This window comes from Poromitra crassiceps (genome assembly GCF_964638095.1).
Source record: "Poromitra crassiceps genome assembly, chromosome: 6".
Taxonomy (NCBI): domain Eukaryota; kingdom Metazoa; phylum Chordata; class Actinopteri; order Beryciformes; family Melamphaidae; genus Poromitra; species Poromitra crassiceps.
In genome coordinates this window covers 61,171,902-61,194,732 of record NC_139627.1, presented here as the reverse complement: position 1 = coordinate 61,194,732, position 22,831 = coordinate 61,171,902, and the positions used below count along the sequence as shown (strand labels likewise).

The 22,831-nt window shown below is 46.7% G+C and overlaps 1 protein-coding gene across 1 annotated transcript in view; it reads right to left on the bottom strand.

Moving 5' to 3' along the window:
* The window catches only part of pogza (pogo transposable element derived with ZNF domain a), a gene marked incomplete at its 5' end in the record, with an annotated part of 86,860 nt that overhangs the window by 41,860 nt on the left and 22,169 nt on the right, over positions 1-22,831 (bottom strand). The window contains 6 exons of the mRNA XM_083638325.1: positions 160-294; positions 9,680-9,826; positions 10,579-10,679; positions 15,179-15,333; positions 17,437-17,690; positions 17,990-18,109. Coding sequence (XP_083494451.1) covers positions 160-294; positions 9,680-9,826; positions 10,579-10,679; positions 15,179-15,333; positions 17,437-17,690; positions 17,990-18,109 — 912 coding nt within the window. The remainder of the gene's footprint in view (positions 1-159; positions 295-9,679; positions 9,827-10,578; positions 10,680-15,178; positions 15,334-17,436; positions 17,691-17,989; positions 18,110-22,831) is intronic.

The following is a 22,831-nucleotide window of genomic DNA, read 5'->3' as shown; positions in this document are numbered from 1 at the left end:
GAAACGGTTTCCCCAGCGACTCATTCCCAGAGGGTTATAGGAAAACAAACCATCTGGCAGCGGCAGGTGATCAAATGTGATGAACGTCTTCCACTTGTTTCATGACTACCCTCCCTCACACACACACACACACTCTCACACACACACGGAGGTGGGTACCTTGGTGCCGGGCTTCAGGCCTTGCAGCAGCGCGGGGCGGAGGTGGGTCTGGTGGTACCTCAGTCTGTGCTCCTTACGCTCTCGGGCGAACAGGAAGTGGAGACGACACTTACTACAGCTATACACAAACTTCCTCTGCGCACGCACACACGCACGCACGCACGCACACACACACACACACACACACACACACACACACACACACACACACACACACACACACACACACACACACACACACACACACACACAGCAGGACAGGCAGATTAGACAGGACATACATTACATACCACAATATGAAATCTACCATCATGGTATGCGCTATTTCACTGTAGTACCCCCCCCTAATTAAAGACGGCAATCAAAAAACTAAAACTAAAGCAAAAAACGTCCTGTCTGTTGCTAGCTAGTGTCTCATGCAGTGTTTCCCACCGGATTTTGAGTATTTGTGTTGGGGGACCGCAGACCCCCTAGGGTGTTTTTTAAACATTTTAAAGTAAAATGCATGAATTTGGTGTAATTTGAGAAAGCTTAAGAGCAAAATTAAAAGGCTAGATCTAACATGTCATCATTACTGTGCTGTGGGTTTACAATGACACACTAAATTTCTCCCTATAGGTCAGGGATACTCAACTTGCTTTGCCACTTTCGTGAAATGATAGAAGGCGAGGGGCCAGTTAACTCATTGAATGCCATGGACGTCCTTCGACGTCCAATTAAATAGTGACGTAGAATGCCACGGACGTCCTTCGACGTCCAATGCGTTTTTTGACGGTGGGACGTCGATCAAAGCCTTCCGCAGCTCCTGTACAACTATAGTAGCTATTGGAGGTGTATAACCTATTTTACGGACTCATTAGGTGGCGACAGTGCTTGCTCGGTGCAGTCCAGATTAGAGACAGGTCCGAGAAACAGCCTAAAAGCCGTGGATCAAAGACAACCCGATGCATGCTCCCAGAGCCATTTGCTCTGTCGCGGGAGCTGACATTACAGGAGTCAATCCGCGCTCACAACTGAGCCCCTCTGTCCCTGTCTGTCTGTCTGTCTGTCTGTCTGTCTGTATAGTTTCTCCAACCGATTAGCAGCCAGGAAAGCAGCCCCTGACGCCAAACCATTCAGCAATCCGGGTTGGCTCTTCCCTGCTGTGGCGCTGAGAGCCGACAGCAGCACACAAACGCAGCACTCCGAAAATATAATGGTTGCGTGAGGCTGTGTGCAGTGTGGGGAGGAGTTTACGGGGGGAGGGGGGGAGGGGGGTGGTGCACGCAGGGCATCACACAACAACTACGTCACTACATCAGAAAATATTATCTTCAGACTCAGTGAATGTGCTTGAAATGCTGCATTTCACAAAAGGCGGATTATCTCAGCTAATAATTTGAAAAGCCTGAAAACGCTGAAAACAACCTATCTTCTCCGGCTCATAACTAAAGAACGGAAAATGGTATCAATAAACTTTTTTTTGCTGATGATACAATAGAGCCAGCTCGTTCTTGTGCGTGTTCGGTGTTTACATAGTAATATCACACAATATTCTGTGGGCCTCGAGAAATCACTGAAAACGCTCTGAAAACTCTGGCACTGGGAGCATCCGTTCTCTAAAAGTGGCTGGCACTGAATGAGTTAATAAACAAACAATATACATTTTTCTGTAGCGGATTGTAGGTTTTTGGGGTGTCAGCCGGAGTTTAGGCTGACAATGTTGTGCACACCGGATAGTTAGTTAGGTTAAGTTAGTTAGGTTAAGTACATACATGAGTGCCTGGGTAGCGAGCAGATGGCGGTATTTGACAATTTAGCAGCTAAAGCGGGGACGGCTATAGCTCGGGAGGTAGAGCAGGTCGGCCAATGACTTAAGGGTTGGCGGTTCGAATCCCGCTCCCTCCCAGCTGTTGTCGTTGTGTCCTTGGGCAAGACACTTAACCCTCATTGCCTCGTATGAATGGGTATGAATGTCTATGAATGTTGGTGGTGGTCGGAGGGGCCGTAGGCGCGAAATGGCTGCCACGCTTCCGTCAGTCTTCCCCAGGGCAGCTGGGGAAGACATTTTTTTTTGTACATCACCCGTAGCTTACCACCACTGGTACGAATGGTGTGAATGAATAATGATTTCTGTGAAGCGCTTTGGGTGTCTAGAAAAGCGCTATATAAATCCAATCATTATTATTATTATTATTATCATAGATTATTGAAAGATATTCCATATTCCAGACTGAAATGCTATAACAGAAGTATTGGCCAGAATGACATGAACATTTATTGGACACTTATTCAGCGGGTATCTTGCATGTTGCGTTCAGGAGCACTGTAAAAAAAAAAAAAAAAAAAAACATTTTTGGTCAACATCTTTTTGTGGCGGTCAAAATCCAAATTCCTTTATGTATGGGAAACACTGCTCTTGACACTGGTAACTGCGGAGGAGGAAATTATTCAGACAGACAGAGTGAGGCTGATAACATTACAGCCGCTACTCAGCAGTCACATGTGTTCTTCTGTTGTGACAACGTGTCCTAAACACAACGTTTCCCCGTGCGGTGAAAAGCATGTGTGTGTGTCTCTCTCTCTCTCTCTGGAGACTCCTGTCAGCTGATAGCAAATGGATAGCAGCTGGCGCTCCACATCTAACGTTATATTTGCCTTCCTCAGAGCCACATAGAAACAAACACACGTGTTGTTGCTTCCAGAAGAGGATGCGCTAACGTAATTTTTTTTTTTTTATAATCGATTTTTGACATTTGTGAATCGATGCAGAATCGTGCACGTCCGCATCGCGATGCATCTTATAATGGATTATTTTTGACAGCCCTACTGCAGAAACCAGTGAATTTGGGAACAGAGGTAAAGCATTGCGCTGCTGGTACTGTCATTGTAGTATAGTGTCTCATGGTAGTAGTGTGGTTTAACACAGCTGGTATCAGTAGCTGCTGCAGGATTGATAGTGTGGGTGGGCCTACACATGAAGCTGGTATCAGTAGCTGCTGCAGTATTCATAGTGTGGGTGGGCCTACACATGAAGCTGGTATCAGTAGCGGCTGCAGGATTCATAGTGTGGGTGGGCCTACACATGAAGCTGGTATCAGTAGCTGCTGCAGTATTCATAGTGTGGGTGGGCCTACACATGAAGCTGGTATCAGTAGCGGCTGCAGGATTGATAGTGTGGGTGGGCCTACACATGAAGCTGGTATCAGTAGCGGCTGCAGGATTGATAGTGTGGGTGGGCCTACACATGAAGCTGGTATCAGTAGCTGCTGCAGGATTCATAGTGTGGGTGGGCCTACACATGAAGCTGGTATCAGTAGCGGCTGCAGGATTGATAGTGTGGGTGGGCCTACACATGAAGCTGGTATCAGTAGCGGCTGCAGTATTCATAGTGTGGGTGGGCCTACACATGAAGCTGGTATCAGTAGCTGCTGCAGGATTCATAGTGTGGGTGGGCCTACACATATAGCTGGTATCAGTAGCTGCTGCAGGATTGATAGTGTGGGTGGGCCTACACATGAAGCTGGTATCAGTAGCGGCTGCAGTATTCATAGTGTGGGTGGGCCTACACATGAAGCTGGTATCAGTAGCGGCTGCAGGATTGATAGTGTGGGTGGGCCTACACATATAGCTGGTATCAGTAGCGGCTGCAGTATTCATAGTGTGGGTGGGCCTACACATATAGCTGGTATCAGTAGCGGCTGCAGTATTCATAGTGTGGGTGGGCCTACACATATAGCTGGTATCAGTAGCTGCTGCAGGATTCATAGTGTGGGTGGGCCTACACATATAGCTGGTATCAGTAGCTGCTGCAGGATTCATAGTGTTGGTGGGCCTACACATGAAGCTGGTATCAGTAGCGGCTGCAGGATTGATAGTGTGGGTGGGCCTACACATGAAGCTGGTATCAGTAGCGGCTGCAGGATTGATAGTGTGGGTGGGCCTACACATGAAGCTGGTATCAGTAGCTGCTGCAGGATTGATAGTGTGGGTGGGCCTACACATGAAGCTGGTATCAGTAGCTGCTGCAGGATTCATAGTGTGGGTGGGCCTACACATGAAGCTGGTATCAGTAGCGGCTGCAGGATTCATAGTGTGGGTGGGCCTACACATGAAGCTGGTATCAGTAGCGGCTGCAGGATTCATAGTGTGGGTGGGCCTACACATGAAGCTGGTATCAGTAGCGGCTGCAGGATTGATAGTGTGGGTGGGCCTACACATATAGCTGGTATCAGTAGCTGCTGCAGGATTGATAGTGTGGGTGGGCCTACACATGAAGCTGGTATCAGTAGCTGCTGCAGGATTCATAGTGTGGGTGGGCCTACACATATAGCTGGTATCAGTAGCTGCTGCAGGATTGATAGTGTGGGTGGGCCTACACATGAAGCTGGTATCAGTAGCTGCTGCAGGATTGATAGTGTGGGTGGGCCTACACATGAAGCTGGTATCAGTAGCTGCTGCAGGATTCATAGTGTGGGTGGGCCTACACATGAAGCTGGTATCAGTAGCTGCTGCAGGATTGATAGTGTGGGTGGGCCTACACATGAAGCTGGTATCAGTAGCTGCTGCAGGATTCATAGTGTGGGTGGGCCTACACATGAAGCTGGTATCAGTAGCTGCTGCAGGATTCATAGTGTGGGTGGGCCTACACATGAAGCTGGTATCAGTAGCTGCTGCAGGATTCATAGTGTGGGTGGGCCTACACATGAAGCTGGTATCAGTAGCGGCTGCAGGATTGATAGTGTGGGTGGGCCTACACATGAAGCTGGTATCAGTAGCGGCTGCAGGATTAATAGTGTGGGTGGGCCTACACATGAAGCTGGTATCAGTAGCGGCTGCAGGATTGATAGTGTGGGTGGGCCTACACATGAAGCTGGTATCAGTAGCGGCTGCAGGATTGATAGTGTGGGTGGGCCTACACATGAAGCTGGTATCAGTAGCGGCTGCAGGATTGATAGTGTGGGTGGGCCTACACATGAAGCTGGTATCAGTAGCGGCTGCAGGATTGATAGTGTGGGTGGGCCTACACATGAAGCTGGTATCAGTAGCGGCTGCAGGATTGATAGTGTGGGTGGGCCTACACATGAAGCTGGTATCAGTAGCGGCTGCAGGATTCATAGTGTGGGTGGGCCTACACATGAAGCTGGTATCAGTAGCGGCTGCAGTATTCATAGTGTGGGTGGGCCTACACATGAAGCTGGTATCAGTAGCGGCTGCAGGATTGATAGTGTGGGTGGGCCTACACATGAAGCTGGTATCAGTAGCGGCTGCAGGATTGATAGTGTGGGTGGGCCTACACATGAAGCTGGTATCAGTAGCTGCTGCAGGATTGATAGTGTGGGTGGGCCTACACATGAAGCTGGTATCAGTAGCGGCTGCAGTATTCATAGTGTGGGTGGGCCTACACATGAAGCTGGTATCAGTAGCGGCTGCAGGATTGATAGTGTGGGTGGGCCTACACATGAAGCTGGTATCAGTAGCGGCTGCAGGATTGATAGTGTGGGTGGGCCTACACATGAAGCTGGTATCAGTAGCTGCTGCAGGATTGATAGTGTGGGTGGGCCTACACATGAAGCTGGTATCAGTAGCGGCTGCAGTATTCATAGTGTGGGTGGGCCTACACATTAAGCTGGTATCAGTAGCGGCTGCAGTATTCATAGTGTGGGTGGGCCTACACATGAAGCTGGTATCAGTAGCGGCTGCAGTATTCATAGTGTGGGTGGGCCTACACATGAAGCTGGTATCAGTAGCTGCTGCAGGATTGATAGTGTGGGTGGGCCTACACATGAAGCTGGTATCAGTAGCGGCTGCAGGATTGATAGTGTGGGTGGGCCTACACATGAAGCTGGTATCAGTAGCGGCTGCAGATTTGATAGTGTGGGTGGGCCTACACATGAAGCTGGTATCAGTAGCGGCTGCAGATTTGATAGTGTGGGTGGGCCTACACATGAAGCTGGTATCAGTAGCGGCTGCAGTATTCATAGTGTGGGTGGGCCTACACATGAAGCTGGTATCAGTAGCGGCTGCAGTATTCATAGTGTGGGTGGGCCTACACATGAAGCTGGTATCAGTAGCGGCTGCAGTATTCATAGTGTGGGTGGGCCTACACATGAAGCTGGTATCAGTAGCGGCTGCAGGATTGATAGTGTGGGTGGGCCTACACATGAAGCTGGTATCAGTAGCGGCTGCAGATTTGATAGTGTGGGTGGGCCTACACATGAGCAGGTGGGCCTACACATGAGCAGGTGGGCCAAGAAAGACGATAATAAAAGACTACATGCCTCTTACTAATAAGGGCTTCTCTGCAGCACACTGCTGCAGGGACCATAGAGACAGTCCGCATGTCTGGGAACGCCCACAAAATGTTAAACGGCTGGCGCGCGAGTGGGGTAAAACCGCCCATATATCTCATGGGCTGACTCACCAATAATAATAATAATCCGTGACCCGTACGGATCAGCCCCCACGGTTCGGCACACGGTTCGGAACGCCCCGTTTGTTTCATTTAACGTTTAACGTTAGTGTATGAGAACGCCTGCAGCGCAGCCAGACACAGACAGGCATCATCATGGCAAGCACAAGTGAGCTTCCTCATCCCTTCGCTGTAAAGTCTCTCTGAAGGCTGTGGCTAGTGGCTACTAAAGACAGCGTCACACAAACTTATTTCAACAGCTCTGAAAAAGCACAGGAATGCGAGCAGCATGTTGCGCGCTGCACAAGATAGCGAGAGCCACAACACGCACACACACACACACACACACACGCACGCGCGCACACGTTTCACGAACAGATATCACCGGATGGTGAAATGTTGCCTTGGACACATAACAACAAAACAACACGTGGGGCCACCGAGTAGCTTAACGTAGCATCAACGTTATGTTTCCAGACTCACCCGGTCTGGTCTGTACCCGTGTCATGTGACTACGTTAGCACGCAACAGCCAGGAAGTTAGGCGCAGTGCCACCTAAAACAGGAAGTTGGGTTGTTTTGCCTTCAGAGTAAAAGCATAAATTGTGTCATGAGAAAAAAATATTTTTTGAGCTGTGCAGGGCAACAAATGGTTAGAGAAGTATAATAGTATTAAAAATTCAAATCGAAAATCTAATTTTGAGAGAAAAAATCTGATATAGCCTATATATATATTTTTTGCTGATCCGAAAAATCCGTGATCCGTGGCTCAAAATCCGTCACGCGATCCGATCCGTGGGTCTTCTGATCCGTCCCAGCCCTACTCACCAAAAGACAGTGCTGCGGCTCTAAACTACAGGTTTGGGGGTTCTAGAGCAGAACACAAGACGTCTGCTCAGATGTGCTTTTACTGCGGTGGTTAAATCCCCGATCGTGTCTGCCTGGGCTGGGCTATCAGCTCAATTCTAACTTTGCTGAATGGATAGAACGGGGGAATTTACCCCACCCTGACCCCGCCCCCAGGCTAACCCAGCGTCTATTGTGGGCGTTCCTAGAGCCTGTATGGGTGTTCCCAGACATGCAGACTGTCTCTATTGGCCAGTGCACTGTGGGCAGCACCATGGTGCTGTGTGGTTCCTTTCAGCACTGTGGACAGCGCCATGGTGCTGGGTGGTTTGGCACCCATGGGCGATTCTAGGCTTTGAATCGGGGGTCCGTGGGGGGCCCTCCGGGAAGACAATTTTGTAAGTTTTAAAGTAAAATAAATCAATCTGGTGCACTTTGAGAGCAAAATGAAGAACTACACACATCACATTAATATCCTCTTTACTATGCTGCGGCTTTACAATGATCAAAACAATATTGTCTCCTTATATATTCTGCATATAGAATTCAGTCAATTCTTTCTCACTCTTAAACATTCACATTAGGGCTGCACGATATTGGAAAAAACTGACATTGCAATATTTTTTTATTCTGCGATATATATTGCGATATGAAAAAATACAGGAATTTTCACCAAAAGTCTTGAATAGGTCTATCAAGCCTTGCTCATTTAAGAAGGTGGCCTAGTGGGTAACGTGCGCGGTTGACGTAGTAGGAAGTTAGTGTGTTTTTAGCCACAGACAGGGTGAGTTGCAGGATCCTAAGTGAGTAAAAGTACTATAGTTAGTAGGAAAAGAGCTTAGAACGTCACAGAGAGGGCATGCATTACTGTATGTTATCAGTTAATTTACCTTACTTGACATTGCATGCTCTGCGATGTGACTATTGCGCATGTGCACATTGCGATGACGATGCTGAAACGATATATTGTGCAGCCCTAATTCACATATCCAAAAACAAAGACTGAACCGACATATATCTTTGGAGGACTCTCTCCCTCCATTTATTTAATGACCAAATACAGCAGCACAGCAGGGAAATCAATGTACAACCTTATTTATACTGCACTGTAGCTTATATATTCAGAATATCAGAACCACACATGTGCCTATCCCAACAGCAGAACAGCGTAACAGTCCAGCACAGCTGCTAAATCAGAGGTGCCCAAATCCTTTCGTACGAAGGGCCAAAAATGTATCTGGATGGAGGGGCGTGGGCCAAAAATAAATGTTGTTTACGTGAAAAAAATTACATTAGTTTAAAATGTATTATAATTTATAGACAATTTAGATTCAAAATCTAAAATAAATTCTCAAACAAAACAAAACAAAAAAGTTATTATAATTTTTTATTAAAAATATTAGTATAAAGTATTAAAGTGAGATTTAGAGTTGATTTCAAAAGGAAGGTGTGTAGGCCTAACCCTACCCATAGAACCCATTCTCATTCAGATATCTTGAGGTGAGAGGTCAAGGGACCCATTTGAAAATGACGATGATAAAAAATTGCCCCCAAGATTTCTATAATTTTCTTCTCATTTAATTTCCATCTCTAACACACACTCAACACCTGCAAGCTGGTTGCCAGAAGAAAACGAAGAAAACACACTCACACAAACAGCGCTGTTGTTCACACTACGCTTTAGCAACTTTATGCACTAATTCGTTTTTTTAAGTGCCCCCAAAATTTTGTAAATGCCCCCATTTTTTAGACCGTGGGGGGGCAAAATTTGCCCTGAAAATATTTTTTAAATTTCCTACACTGTTGACAGGGTTGGCACCAATCGATTCCCTAGGTCTCCTAGCTAGGTTTAAAAATGAGCCCGCCACAGCCTCCGAAAGACAGTAATATCAGTCGCGGATTTATTTTTATTTTTATGGTGAAATCCATGATGGGCTTGGCTCCCAGTGGGTGAGCCTGGGCCCACCCAGGCCCACCTGTGGCGCTTCCACTGGCTGGCATAGTAGGCACCGTGACGTTTAGGCACCGCGGTAGGAACCAGGAAACAGTCCAACACTACTGATTTGGCATGTTCTTCTATCATACAGTCGTCAGCTTCTCAACCAGGAGCGGCAAAAAAACCTATTCCATTGCCCAGTTTTCTCCCTGAACTGAATTTCCCATTCATTTTCTCCATAGACGGTGGGGTGGGGTAAGATTTTACACTTCCCCCCCGTTTTCGTTGTTTTTGTTTTATGGTGTGTGTGTGTGTGTGTGTGTGTGTGTGTGTGTGGTGTGTGCGTACCTGGTGCCTGGTGATGTGTTGCTGGTAGGCCCCTCCCCTGCGCAGCACCTTCAGGCAGTAGGCACACAGTAGGCTGTCGGTGTCGGAGTGAGCCGCCATGAAGTGAGAACAGATCGACGAGTAGAACGATGAGCGGTAACCACACACCTGGACACACACACACACACACACACACACACACACGTGCACACACACACACACAGCAACAAAACAGTATAAAAAAATCAAAGATGAGACGGTTGTATGCCTCAAGCTGCAGTCTACATCCATGTCTGTCCAGACCATTGACTGTATATGAATGAACAAGATATCAGCTCTCTTAAAGTGAAGCCAAAACATCTAGATCGCCGCCCTGGTGGCTGGTCCCAGTATAGGTCACAACTAACATGGCGGAGGCGGGACCTCCACCATGTTAGTGGATGGGACGTGAGCCAAACTAAACAGAGTAGAGGTCAAATGATTTCTTTCCCCCAATGATGGATATCATTTTAGGTAGTTAATATCATGCTAATGTTATTCAAGTGTTAATTTTTCTGATCAGTTTGTTTTTAAGCAGTTCTTTCATGATATAAAAAGGGGTGATTGACAGCTGTGACAGCCAGTCTCAAGCCATCATTGGCAAGTTTTTGTTTCTGCTCACAAAAAGCTCTTCAGGCAGCGAAGCACAGGTTAAGAAGTGAAATCGTCTCCGCCCCCCCCCCCCCCACACGTGCACATGCCCGCCCACATGTACACACACACACACGTGCACACACCCGCCCACACACACACCCACGTGCACACACCCACCCACCCACACACACACACACACACACACGTGCACACGCCCGCCCACATGTACATACACACACACACACACACACACACGCACGCCCGCCCACATGCACACACACACACACCTGACAAACATAAGGCATCTCTCCAGGTTTGTGGTGGCTCTTCATGTGCTGCAAGAAGGTGGGCTCATTCACATAGGCCAGCTCACAGATCTGACACCTAGCTGCAGGAGAGAGAGAGGCAGAGAGACAGAGGGAGAGGAGGGAGGAGGGAGAGAGAGACAGAGAGAGAGGAGGGAGAAGAGAGGGGGAGAGAGAGCTTAAAGTAGTCTTAGGAGACAGGGCTTACCTGTCTGCCCAATGTCTCAACATGCCACAACCTGAGGGACAGTGAGTGACCTACACACACACACACACACACACACACACACACACACACACACACACACACACACACACACACACACACACACTCTGATGTGTTTCAATCTCAATGTTGCATCATTAATGTGTATTATGAGTAGTTATGTTTCATCTCATTGTTTCTTGATGCTTTGGCAACATTGTTACATTCATGCCAATAAAGCCATTTGAATTTGAGAGCTGTTGTCACAATCCTCTGCTGAAAGTGGAACGTTTCTCTGAGCTCACTGAAAAGGCCATTTTCAACTGACATCACGAATACTGTAGCCCAGTGATTCCCAAACTGGGGGCCGCAGCCCACTAGTGGGCCGTGGAGGTACTGCAGGTGGGCCGCGAGTGGTCTGCCAACACTCCCGATGTTCACGGGTAATCAAATGGCTGTAGCAGGGTCATTCTTAAAGTCGAACTGAACCTGTTCGTCACGTGCATAATGAGTCCGTTTCAGACTGAAAACATAGTTTGTCTAAGATGACAGGTTGAGAGGCGGGTCATAGTATCATGTCGATGATTTTATTTGACAATTCTGCGGACTGGATTTGGGCTTTGGCCAATCCTGGTGTGTTCCGCCTCCAAATCGAGTGGGATTCAGTGTGTTGCGGCGCTCCCCTCGGGAAGAGCCTTTTGACGGGAGGAGTGGAGCTCAGCGAGTGCTGAGTGCGACCCCTGACAACCAAGCTCTCGGATGCGCGCGCCATTATCGCTGCTGTAACGATACGATATCCCTGGAATGCGCGTTTTAATGAGCCAGTTACATTTCTTTGCATCTTAGAGATTATAGTTTTTGTTTTTTGTTCATGTTTCATACAATTGGCCAAGTTAGTAGTTAGTTTATGGGATACGAATTCTGCCAGATGACAGGCACTAGGCGCCATTTTCTACTTCATTTGGAAGAGAAAATTATCCAGAAATGAAGATTTGATTGACAGCTGCATGTCGTGATATGATTGGTTGAAATGGGGTAGAAATTTGATAGTACTAGGTGACATCAGCAAAATGTACATTACTGTTATCAATGAAATCTTGAAAAATGAACTTTTGATGTGAAAAAGTGTGAAAAACTAAAGAAATTAGATTGTTGTGATTTTGTTTGCATACATTATTAAATAGGTGCACTGCATACCCAGGTATTTGAACTAAAAGAAAAGAAAAGTCATTTTTGGGTTCAGCTCGACTTTAAAGCTACAGTGGAGATCCTCAAGATTCAAGATTCAAGATTCAAGATTCAAGATTCAAGATTCAAGATTTTTATTGTCACTCCATGGTACAAGTATCACGTGTGAAATTCTTGTGCTGTGGACTCCGTTTACGACATAGTACAAATAGGCAACAAGCAATGAGCAATAGGCAATAAGAAATAGGCATCAATAAGCAATACTAAGCAGCAATAGGCAATGAGGCAGAATAGCGATAAGACAAGTCAGTGGCATATTCATTGCACATAGGTGCACATGTTATGTGCATACGTTAGACATGTTCGGACATTTTAATTCGACGTATTTGACATACAGTGCAAATAGCATGTACCTTATTAAACATACAATTAAACATTAGGCATTGTGCATACGTTAGACGTGTTCAGACATTTTAAATTCGACGTAATTGACATACAGGTGCAAATAGCATGTACCTTGTTAGACATACAATTAAACATTAGGCATACATAATGGTAGCAGCTGCAGTACGGTACGGTACGACTACTACACTATTTGTGTATGTTAAGGAGTCTCGTGGCCTGCGGGAAGAAACTGTTCCTCAAGCGATTTGTGCGTGCTTTTGGAACCCTGTATCTCCTCCCTGAGGGTAGCAGGGAGAACAGGCTGTTGTGGGGATGGTTTGTGTCTTTGATGATCTTCAGGGACCTCCTGAGGCACCGCTGGTTATACAGTTCGTGCAGTTCTGGCAACTCGTCTCCTGTTACGTGCTGGGCCGCGCGCCTCACCCTCCGTAGCGCCCTGCGGTCCATGGTGGTACAGTTCCCGTACCAGGCGGTGAAGCAGCCAGTCAGCAGGCTTTCAATGGTGCCTCTGTAGAAGTCCCTGAGGATTTCTTTCCTTAGCCCAAACTTCTTCAGGCGCCTGAGTCCGTGTATTCGCTGTTGGGCCTTTTTGACAACAGTGGCGGTGTGGCCGGCCCAGGTCAGGTCCTGGTGGATGTTGACTCCCAGGTACTTGAAGCTGTCCACCCTTTCCACCACTGTGCCGTTGATGGTGATTGGGGGGTGTGTGCCCCCCCCTCTCCTGTAGTCCACAATGATCTCCTTGGTCTTGGAGACGTTCAGAGAGAGGTGTTATCAGAAGAAACTAGAAGACCTAAGGCATCCATTGGTACCAAGCATAATATGCTAGGTTGTGAGGAAGGCGGCTAAATAACGCTCCAAACTTAGATTACATTTGGGCGAGGGAAACCTATTTCAAAAGGGTCCCTTGACGTCTCAGCTCAATTTATCTGAATGAAAATTGGTCCAATGGGGAAGTCTCCCCTTTACAGAGAAGGTACGGTTTTAAGCCTAATAGCTTATGGATTTATTTATTCTGTTGTTGATCACCACATTTTGTCTCACCAAATGTGTTATGCATGCAAATTGATGAGTAAAAGGGGGAGAAAATGTTGGCAATGTGATTTTGGGTAATTTGTCTAAATGTTTTTGTATGTGGATCGATTATTAATTTCCCTTATGCCCAAGTTCACCTGCTCTGTTAACTCATTGAGTGCCATGGACGTCTTTCGACGTCCAATTAAATAGTGACGTAGAGTGCCACGGACGTCTTTCGACGTCCAATGCGTTTTTTGACGGTGGGACGTCGATCAAAGCCTTCCGCAGCTCCTGTACAACTATTGTAGCTATTGGAGGTCTATAACCTATTTTACAGAACCCTTAGGTGGCGACAGTGCTCTCCAGGTTAACAGAAAGGCAGAGAAAAACAGAGAATAAGTCGTTGGGGAAACGGAAATCGCATCGCATCCGTATGCATCGATATGCATGAAGCGTTTTAACGTTAGATGTGCCTGCAGCAGGCAGCAGCCAATCTGCTCCCACAATTGAGCTCCTCCATGTCCGCTGCGACAGGCTGTCGCCGACAGCCCATTCGCATGATCAGCCGTTATTATTCTCAACTGGAAGCATACAGTAGTAGCCGGTGACAAACACACGCGGGAAAAGCTGGATGTCGCCGACGCGCACCCTTCACAGTGCAGAGCAAACTCAGCAGAGAGCCACCTCCCATAAGGAGGAGTGTGCAGTTGAGGCGGGGCGGGGTGGGGGGGTGGGGGGGTGGGGGGGGGGGGGGGCACGCAGAGCAGCACACAACACTGACCCAGACAGACCCAGGCAGCAGGACAGGGTTGGCAAACGCAAGCCAGAATATCCGATGCCCACCAGCAGCAAATCAAGATCAGCAAGAAGCTGCAACCAGCAGCGCACGCAGGGGCCAGCGCTGCTGTTGCAGCTAAAAATATTATTCTGCCAAACAAAATTCCCTGGCCTTCACTGTTTTATTGAAGGAAATTATTTTTGAGGTGTGACTACATCAGAAAATTAGCTTCAGAGTCAGTGATGTGTTTGAAATGTTTAATTTCACAAAAGGGCCATTATCTCAGCTTCTACAAAAAAACTGCTCTTTTTTGTTAAATCAAGCTATCTTCTCCGGCTGATAACTAAAGAACGGAAAATGATATCAATAAACCTGTTTTTGCTGATGATAGAAAAGAGTCTCATCGTTCTTTTTGCGTGTTCATTGTTTACATAGTAATATCACACAATATTCTGTGGGCCTCGAGAAATCACTGAAAAAAGCTCTGAAACTCTGGCACTGGGAGCGTCCGTTCTCCAAAAGTGGCTGGCACTCAATGAGTTAATGAAATAAAGCATATATAATGTAAAAAAACATATATGGAAATACATCATCTTAGTCTGGTGTGTTGATCAGAGTTGTGATTAAAGATTTTCAGATTTCAAAGTGGGCCGTGGCATCCTTAAGTTTACGAACCCCGGCTGTAGCCAATCCCTGTCCAGTAGTCAGCAGTTAAAGCCCTTGTTTGTATGCTGTGATTGTCTAGTTATGTTCTAGATAACCTCCTGATTGGTTGCTTTGGAATTTTTTATGAAGCAGAAAGAGGGGAAGTAATTTTAAGGATTTTAACCAGATAATTTAGCTTTTTTTGTGGGGAAAACCATCCGACACAAATTATTATTCAAAGTATTTTATATACATCTTGACTTAAAACATGACGTTAGGGGCTCTCTATAGCCTGCTAAAGTATGTGTCAGCCATGTTGGAGGAAGTGTTTGAGGTGTACGGACCGGTGGACGGGCACTGGCTGTGTACGGCCTCCAGGTGGCACTGCAGTTTGAAGGGAGAGCTGAAGAGACGGAAGCAGTGCTGACAGGACGTGTGAGTCTCCATCACCCCCTCCTCCTGAGACAACTGCACATGCTGCAGCATGTGAGACATGAGCCTGAGAGAGAAAGTGAGACAGAGAGTGAGACAGAAATAGAGACAGACAGAGACAGAGACAGAGAGAGAGAGAGCATCAAATAAAGCAGGGGTTCCAAACCTTTTTTTGGCTTCTGACCCCACGTGTAGGGAAGGGACCCCAGACATTTAAAAAAAAAAACTAAAATAAATTTGGTAATCGTTTGTATCATACTATTTGCTGCTATGTAACACAATATAATGTAATAATAATAAGGCGAATTCTGACTTTAATCTCAGAATTCTGACTATTCTGTTCTGGGATTAGTCAGAATTTGTACTTTTTTTCCCCTCAGAATTCTTACTTCATCTCAAACCTCCAAAGTATAATAATCCATGCGACCCCGAGGTTGGGAACCACTGAAATAAAGCCTCAATTGTCTGTAAAAACACAAGTGTGTGTGTGTGTGTGTGTCTCACTTGATGTTGTTGCGTAGCGTCTTGGGACAGTGTGTGTGTGTGTGTGTGTGTCTCACTTGATGTTGTTGCGTAGCGTCTTGGGACAGTGTATGTGTGTGTGTGTGTGTCTCACTTGATGTTGTTGCGTAGCGTCTTGGGACAGTGTGTGTGTGTGTGTGTGTCTCACTTGATGTTGTTGCGTAGCGTCTTGGGACAGTGTGTGTGTGTGTGTGTGTCTCACTTGATGTTGTTGCGTAGCGTCTTGGGACAGTGTATGTGTGTGTGTGTGTGTCTCACTTGATGTTGTTGCGTAGCGTCTTGGGACAGTGTGTGTGTGTGTGTGTGTCTCACTTGATGTTGTTGCGTAGCGTCTTGGGACAGTGTATGTGTGTGTGTGTCTCACTTGATGTTGTTGCGTAGCGTCTTGGGACAGTGTATGTGTGTGTGTGTGTCTCACTTGATGTTGTTGCGTAGCGTCTTGGGACAGTGTGTGTGTGTGTGTGTGTCTCACTTGATGTTGTTGCGTAGCGTCTTGGGACAGTGTATGTGTGTGTGTGTGTCTCACTTGATGTTGTTGTGTAGCGTCTTGGGACAGTGTGTGTGTGTGTGTGTGTCTCACTTGATGTTGTTGCGTAGCGTCTTGGGGCAGTGTGTGTGTGTGTGTGTGTCTCACTTGATGTTGTTGCGTAGCGTCTTGGGACAGTGTGTGTGTGTGTGTGTCTCACTTGATGTTGTTGCGTAGCGTCTTGGGACAGTGTGTGTGTGTGTGTGTCTCACTTGATGTTGTTGCGTAGCGTCTTGGGACAGTGTGTGTGTGTGTGTGTGTCTCACTTGATGTTGTTGCGTAGCGTCTTGGGACAGTGTGTGTGTGTGTGTGTGTCTCACTTGATGTTGTTGCGTAGCGTCTTGGGACAGTGTGTGTGTGTGTGTGTCTCACTTGATGTTGTTGCGTAGCGTCTTGGGACAGTGTATGTGTGTGTGTGTGTCTCACTTGATGTTGTTGCGTAGCGTCTTGGGACAGTGTGTGTGTGTGTGTGTCTCACTTGATGTTGTTGCGTAGCGTCTTGGGACAGTGTGTGTGTGTGTGTGTGTCTCACTTGATGTTGTTGCGTAGCGTCTTGGGACAGTGTATGTGTGTGTGTGTGTCTCACTTGATGTTGTTGCGTAGCGTCTTGGGACAGTGTGTGTGTGTGTGTGTGTCTCACTTGATGTTGTTGCGTAGCGTCTTGGGACAGTGTGTGTGTGTGTGTCTCACTTGATGTTGTTGCGTAGCGTCTTGGGACAGTGTATGTGTGTGTGTGTGTCTCACTTGATGTTGTTGCGTAGCGTCTTGGGACAGTGTATGTGTGTGTGTGTCTCACTTGATGTTGTTGCGTAGCGTCTTGGGACAGTGTGTGTGTGTGTGTGTGTCTCACTTGATGTTGTTGCGTAGCGTCTTGGGACAGTGTATGTGTGTGTGTGTGTGTCTCACTTGATGTTGTTGCGTAGCGTCTTGGGACAGTGTGTGTGTGTGTGTGTCTCACTTGATGTTGTTGCGTAGCGTCTTGGGACAGTGTGTGTGTGTGTGTGTGTCTCACTTGATGTTGTTGCGTAGCGTCTTGGGACAGTGTGTGTGTGTGTGTGTGTGTCTCACTTGATGTTGTTGCGTAGCGTCTTGGGACAGTGTATGTGTGTGTGTGTGTCTCACTTGATGTTGTTGCGTAGCGTCTTGGGACAGTGTATGCAGCGGTAAGGACCTCCACATTTCTGTTTGTGTGGCGGTGGCGTTGTGGTGGAGCCCCGCCCCACGTCCGTGCCGTAGTAGAAGTCCTCCAGCAGTACCACCAGCTTGCCAAGCAGCGGCTTGCTGAGCGCCTCCCCTGGCCAGGGGTCAGACTGCGCGGACTCGGCCGGCTGGGGGTCGGCTGCACAGGGGTCAGACAGCCGGGGTCTGCGCGGGCGCTAGGGATGGGGGAACGTGTGAAATAACGCGTGAAAGAATTTCACATGTGATACTTGTACTACGGAGTGACAATAAAAAAAATCTTGAATCTTGAACAAGTACAATTGGGGAGAAAATGGGATGAAAAATCAGAAAAGAACTAACATAATAATGCTACACGCAGGGTCCAAACGGACACAGGATATGTCAGCCATCATGCGAACACGCAGTTCAAAACAAGTATATCTCCGAGTCTCAGAGAGCAAATGTGAAAATGGTCCGGGTGGTACCTTGTGAAAATGGTCGGGGTGGTACCTACCTTGCCGTCTTTGCTGGAGGCATCTCTGAAGGCTCTGGAGGACCTCAGCTTGGAGCCGTGTTTGTAATGCTTGAGCCTGACGAAGCGCCGCAGACTCAGGCTGATCTCTGTGCTGCATTGCTGTGGATGAACAGGAGAAGAGGAGGGACGTCAGCGCCTCCTGGAGGCTCAGCAGATCATGACACATCAGGACGCTGCAGCCCACCCTCCGTCTCAGAGAGATTCAAAATGAGTGCAGCTTCAATTCCCACATCACTAATGTAAGCGTGGTAGGGATGTCAGGTTAACCACAGAGAATAGTTTGGAGCGGTTACGTTTGTCGGTCTATAAATTAGGCTACTTTGCACACAGTCCTTTCTACCCCATGTTTCTCCCCCACTCCCCAGTCAGTCAGCCCCTCCCATCCCTGCTGCTGCGCGCTGTTGTGAGCGCTGTCTGTCAGCCTCACATAACATTAAACACTGAGGACAGATCTCCTGTCTGTCAGCCTCACATAACATTAAACACTGGGGACAGATCTCCTGTCTGTCAGCCTCACATAACATTAAACACTGAGGACAGATCTCCTGTCTGTCAGCCTCACATAACGTTAAACACTGAGGACAGATCTCCTGTCTGTCAGCCTCACATAACATTAAACACTGAGGACAGATCTCCTGTCTGTCAGCCTCACATAACGTTAAACACTGAGGACAGATCTCCTGTCTGTCAGCCTCACATAACATTAAACACTGAGGACAGATCTCCTGTCTGTCAGCCTCACATAACATTAAACACTGGGGACAGATCTCCTGTCTGTCAGCCTCACATAACGTTAAACACTGAGGACAGATCTCCTGTCTGTCAGCCTCACATAACGTTAAACACTGAGGACAGATCTCCTGTCTGTCAGCCTCACATAACATTAAACACTGAGGACAGATCTCCTGTCTGTCAGCCTCACATAACGTTAAACACTGAGGACAGATCTCCTGTCTGTCAGCCTCACATAACATTAAAGGAGAACTTACCTCCAAAACACTTTTTTTCAGCTTTTAACTAGGGCTGCACGATATATCGTTTACACATCGACATTGCGATGTGCGCATGCGCGATAGTCACATCGCAGGACGTGCGATGTCAAAAGCAAATTAACTCGTCATGTTGCTTGATAAACTCTCACTTTAGGGGTAGCCTACTGAGTGAAATGCAGGCTCTCTCAAAGGAGAGAGATGCCCCGCTACTGTACTCACTCATTTAATGCTTAGCTTCAACACAACAAACATGCACAGAGAGCAAAATTGAATTGTTTTTGCTTATGTTGCGTTGCTGACAGTAGCCTGTCTGTAAACGATGTGATTGCGAGGCGGACTTGTCCACAGCTTGCAGCGCACTAGTATACTGGCTGCTGTAACTCAACATGTCCGTGGAGTGGAGATATTTACTCTTGAAACACCAAAAAGCAAGACGCAACTTATGACACGAAGGCTAAAGTGATTACTGAGAAGTTGTCCGTGTATCACCGCAGCTCTCTCTCCCCCTCAGTCTGATGATGCATCAGATGATAGCAGTAACGTTACGGTAGAGGTAATCATACATAGCGACTCATTTACACAAAACATGTCGGTGAAAATAAAAAGACAATAGACATAGCTGGGCAATTAAATATATATTTATTACTTTTCACGAATGAATTGTTTGTCACCGGTCGGCTGCATGTGAATCCTCGTCTCTGTACTGCCCTGCGTGCGCTCAAAAACCGGAACTCCCCAAATGCGGAGCGTACCACTTGGTAGTTTCTGGAGGGGGGTCAGACCAAGTGTGTGAAGTAACCAGCGGTGTTTCATTGTTGATTTATTGAAACGTTAGAAGAACGAAAGAAGTTGAAAGCAGTGATTATAATCAATTAAATCTAATGTTTTTCTGCAAATAGCATCATTGGGAGGTAGATTCTGGCACTCAATATTAGGGGTGGGCAATATATCAAATTTATATCCATATTGTATTGTGATTTGAGACTACATGGTCTTAGATGTTGGATGGTAATATGGTGATACAGCATACATGTTGTCTTTCCCTGGTTTTAAAGGCTGCATTACACTAAGTGAAGTATAGGCTAGTGACATTTTAAAGTAGAATGTCATAACTCACTTTTTCATGTATGTAAGTCATGGAAATCCATTGGTCAAAATGTGTATGCACCCTGATAGATGACGCTCTGAGGCCTACCAGTAGGTCACAGCCCAGTGGTTGAGAAACATTAAAATACCTAATTTCCCCTCCAAAATCAGATGGACTCCTCTACAAAATCATCCCAATCATTCTAGAAATATTATTTTCTTTCAAATAGAGCTAATCTGGTGAAAATCTGTATTTTTTCATATCGCAATATATATCGCATGGGCGGGGAATATCGCAATGTCAGTTTTTTCCAATATCGTGCAGCCCTACTTTTAACCAATATATATGACTTTGGGGGTGATGTGTGAAGAATTCTGGTCAGAATTTCCACATTTGACACCAAACTGTTGCCATTTTACCATTTGTATCATTTTTCAGCAGCATAACTGGCATAAGCGCCCTCTACGGGTCGAACACTGCTTTTTTTTTTTTTCTCAAATGAATGGGAGATTAGGGGCACACTGACGTCACAGTGCCCCCAAAGACTATGGGATTTCAAGATAATTACTCCCCTACCCCCTCTGTACCCTTTCGGCTCCTCAGAACTCCAAGCCTATTCTTATTGAAGTTTGCTCTTAAAATACTGAACCAAACGTTGTCAAAGTTGGCACATGTCTTAATTATAGTTAGTTTCCCGCTGAATGTGTCACTACTTTATTAATATCTTACCTGAATAAGCTCGAATGATGATGTTTATATTATCAGTCCGAGTTGGAAGCACTGTCTCAAGCCCAGGCAGGTGGGAGCGGGCAGGAGAGAGTCGTACTGTAACCTCATGGACAAGCTCCGGGGGCGCGCGGCCGCGCGCAGCAGCAGCTGGGCTCTCTGTGCTCTGAGAGCAGAGAGCAGTCTGATATTTCCGCAAACAAATAGCGTCGCAGTTTAGCGCACATGTAAAATATAACGCTATACTACGACGTGACAACGTGACAAAGCTGGTCTAAACACATCGGCTGCTGTAATATCGTCACTGTGTACAAGCAACGGGGGGGGGTTGACTCGCTGTGTGTGTGTTTTGCTGTCTGGAGCACTTTCTCCAGTGCTCTCTGTGCACAGTCTGACATTTCATTGGAAGCACTTTCTCTCGGCCAGTCAAACGGGAGAGTCTGCTCTGCTCGCTCATGCACCCGCGGGGCGCGCGCACACTGCACACAGCAGCAGTGAGAGGCGGGGGCTTTCAGTCAGCAGAGCAGAGCAACTGGCTCTGTCTGTGTGTGTGTGCTCCGAGGAGGAGAAGAGCTCTGTCCTGCTCTGCGCCCTATGAGGAAAAATCATAGGTGCTGTAAATTTCATCAAGAATCACGAAAACCCCCAAAACGCAAATTAAAAACGGATTTCATTGCGCGGTTTATCTCTAGTTAGACGAGGGAATTACGTGGAGAAATCTCGCATTGTGTTACCCCAGAGCGAGAGGTTTGTCCTATTGTGGGTGTGCTGCTGTTAACGAGCCCATGTCACTTTGCTCCCGTAACGTAGTTTGAGTAGTTTCCATAGAGTTACATGCAGAAAAATAATTAAATTTCTAGTTCGCCACTGAATTACCAAATTGATATAACTTTCAACCATTTTGAGCAAAGCTCTTTCCAAACAGGCCACCAGCGTTGGCTAGTTGCTGATATTTATACAGATATGGCCCCTCTCAAATAAATTATTTTTGAGGCAGTAGGCAAACTGTAATGGCGTCGATTTCCGAAAAAAAATCTGGACTTCAACACAGCCAAAGAGTCCAGTATAGACAAGAGCATATGTCATTTCTTGTTTTTTTCCATAGGTATTTTCAAATCACTGTTCTAATACATATCTAGGGGGTAAGTCCTCCTTTAAACACTGGAGACAGATCTCCTGTCTGTCAGCCTCACATAACATTAAACACTGAGGACAGATCTCCTGTCTGTCAGCCTCACATAACATTAAACACTGGAGACAGATCTCCTGTCTGTCAGTCTCACATAACATTAAACACTGGAGACAGATCTCCTGTCTGTCAGCCTCACATAACATTAAACACTGAGGACAGATCTCCTGTCTGTCAGCCTCACATAACATTAAACACTGGAGACAGATCTCCTGTCTGTCAGCCTCACATAACATTAAACACTGAGGACAGATCTCCTGTCTGTCAGCCTCACATAACATTAAACACTGGAGACAGATCTCCTGTCTGTCAGCCTCACATAACGTTAAACACTGGAGACAGATCTCCTGTCTGTCAGCCTCACATAACATTAAACACTGAGGACAGATCTCCTGTCTGTCAGCCTCACATAACATTAAACACTGAGGACAGATCTCCTGTCTGTCAGCATCACATAACGTTAAACACTGGAGACAGATCTCCTGTCTGTCAGCCTCACATAACGTTAAACACTGGGGACAGATCTCCTGTCTGTCAGCATCACATAACATTAAACACTGAGGACAGATCTCCTGTCTGTCAGCATCACATAACATTAAACACTGGGGACAGATCTCCTGTCTGTCAGCCTCACATAACATTAAACACTGAGGACAGATCTCCTGTCTGTCAGCCTCACATAACATTAAACACTGGAGACAGATCTCCTGTCTGTCAGCCTCACATAACGTTAAACACTGGAGACAGATCTCCTGTCTGTCAGCCTCACATAACATTAAACACTGAGGACAGATCTCCTGTCTGTCAGCCTCACATAACATTAAACA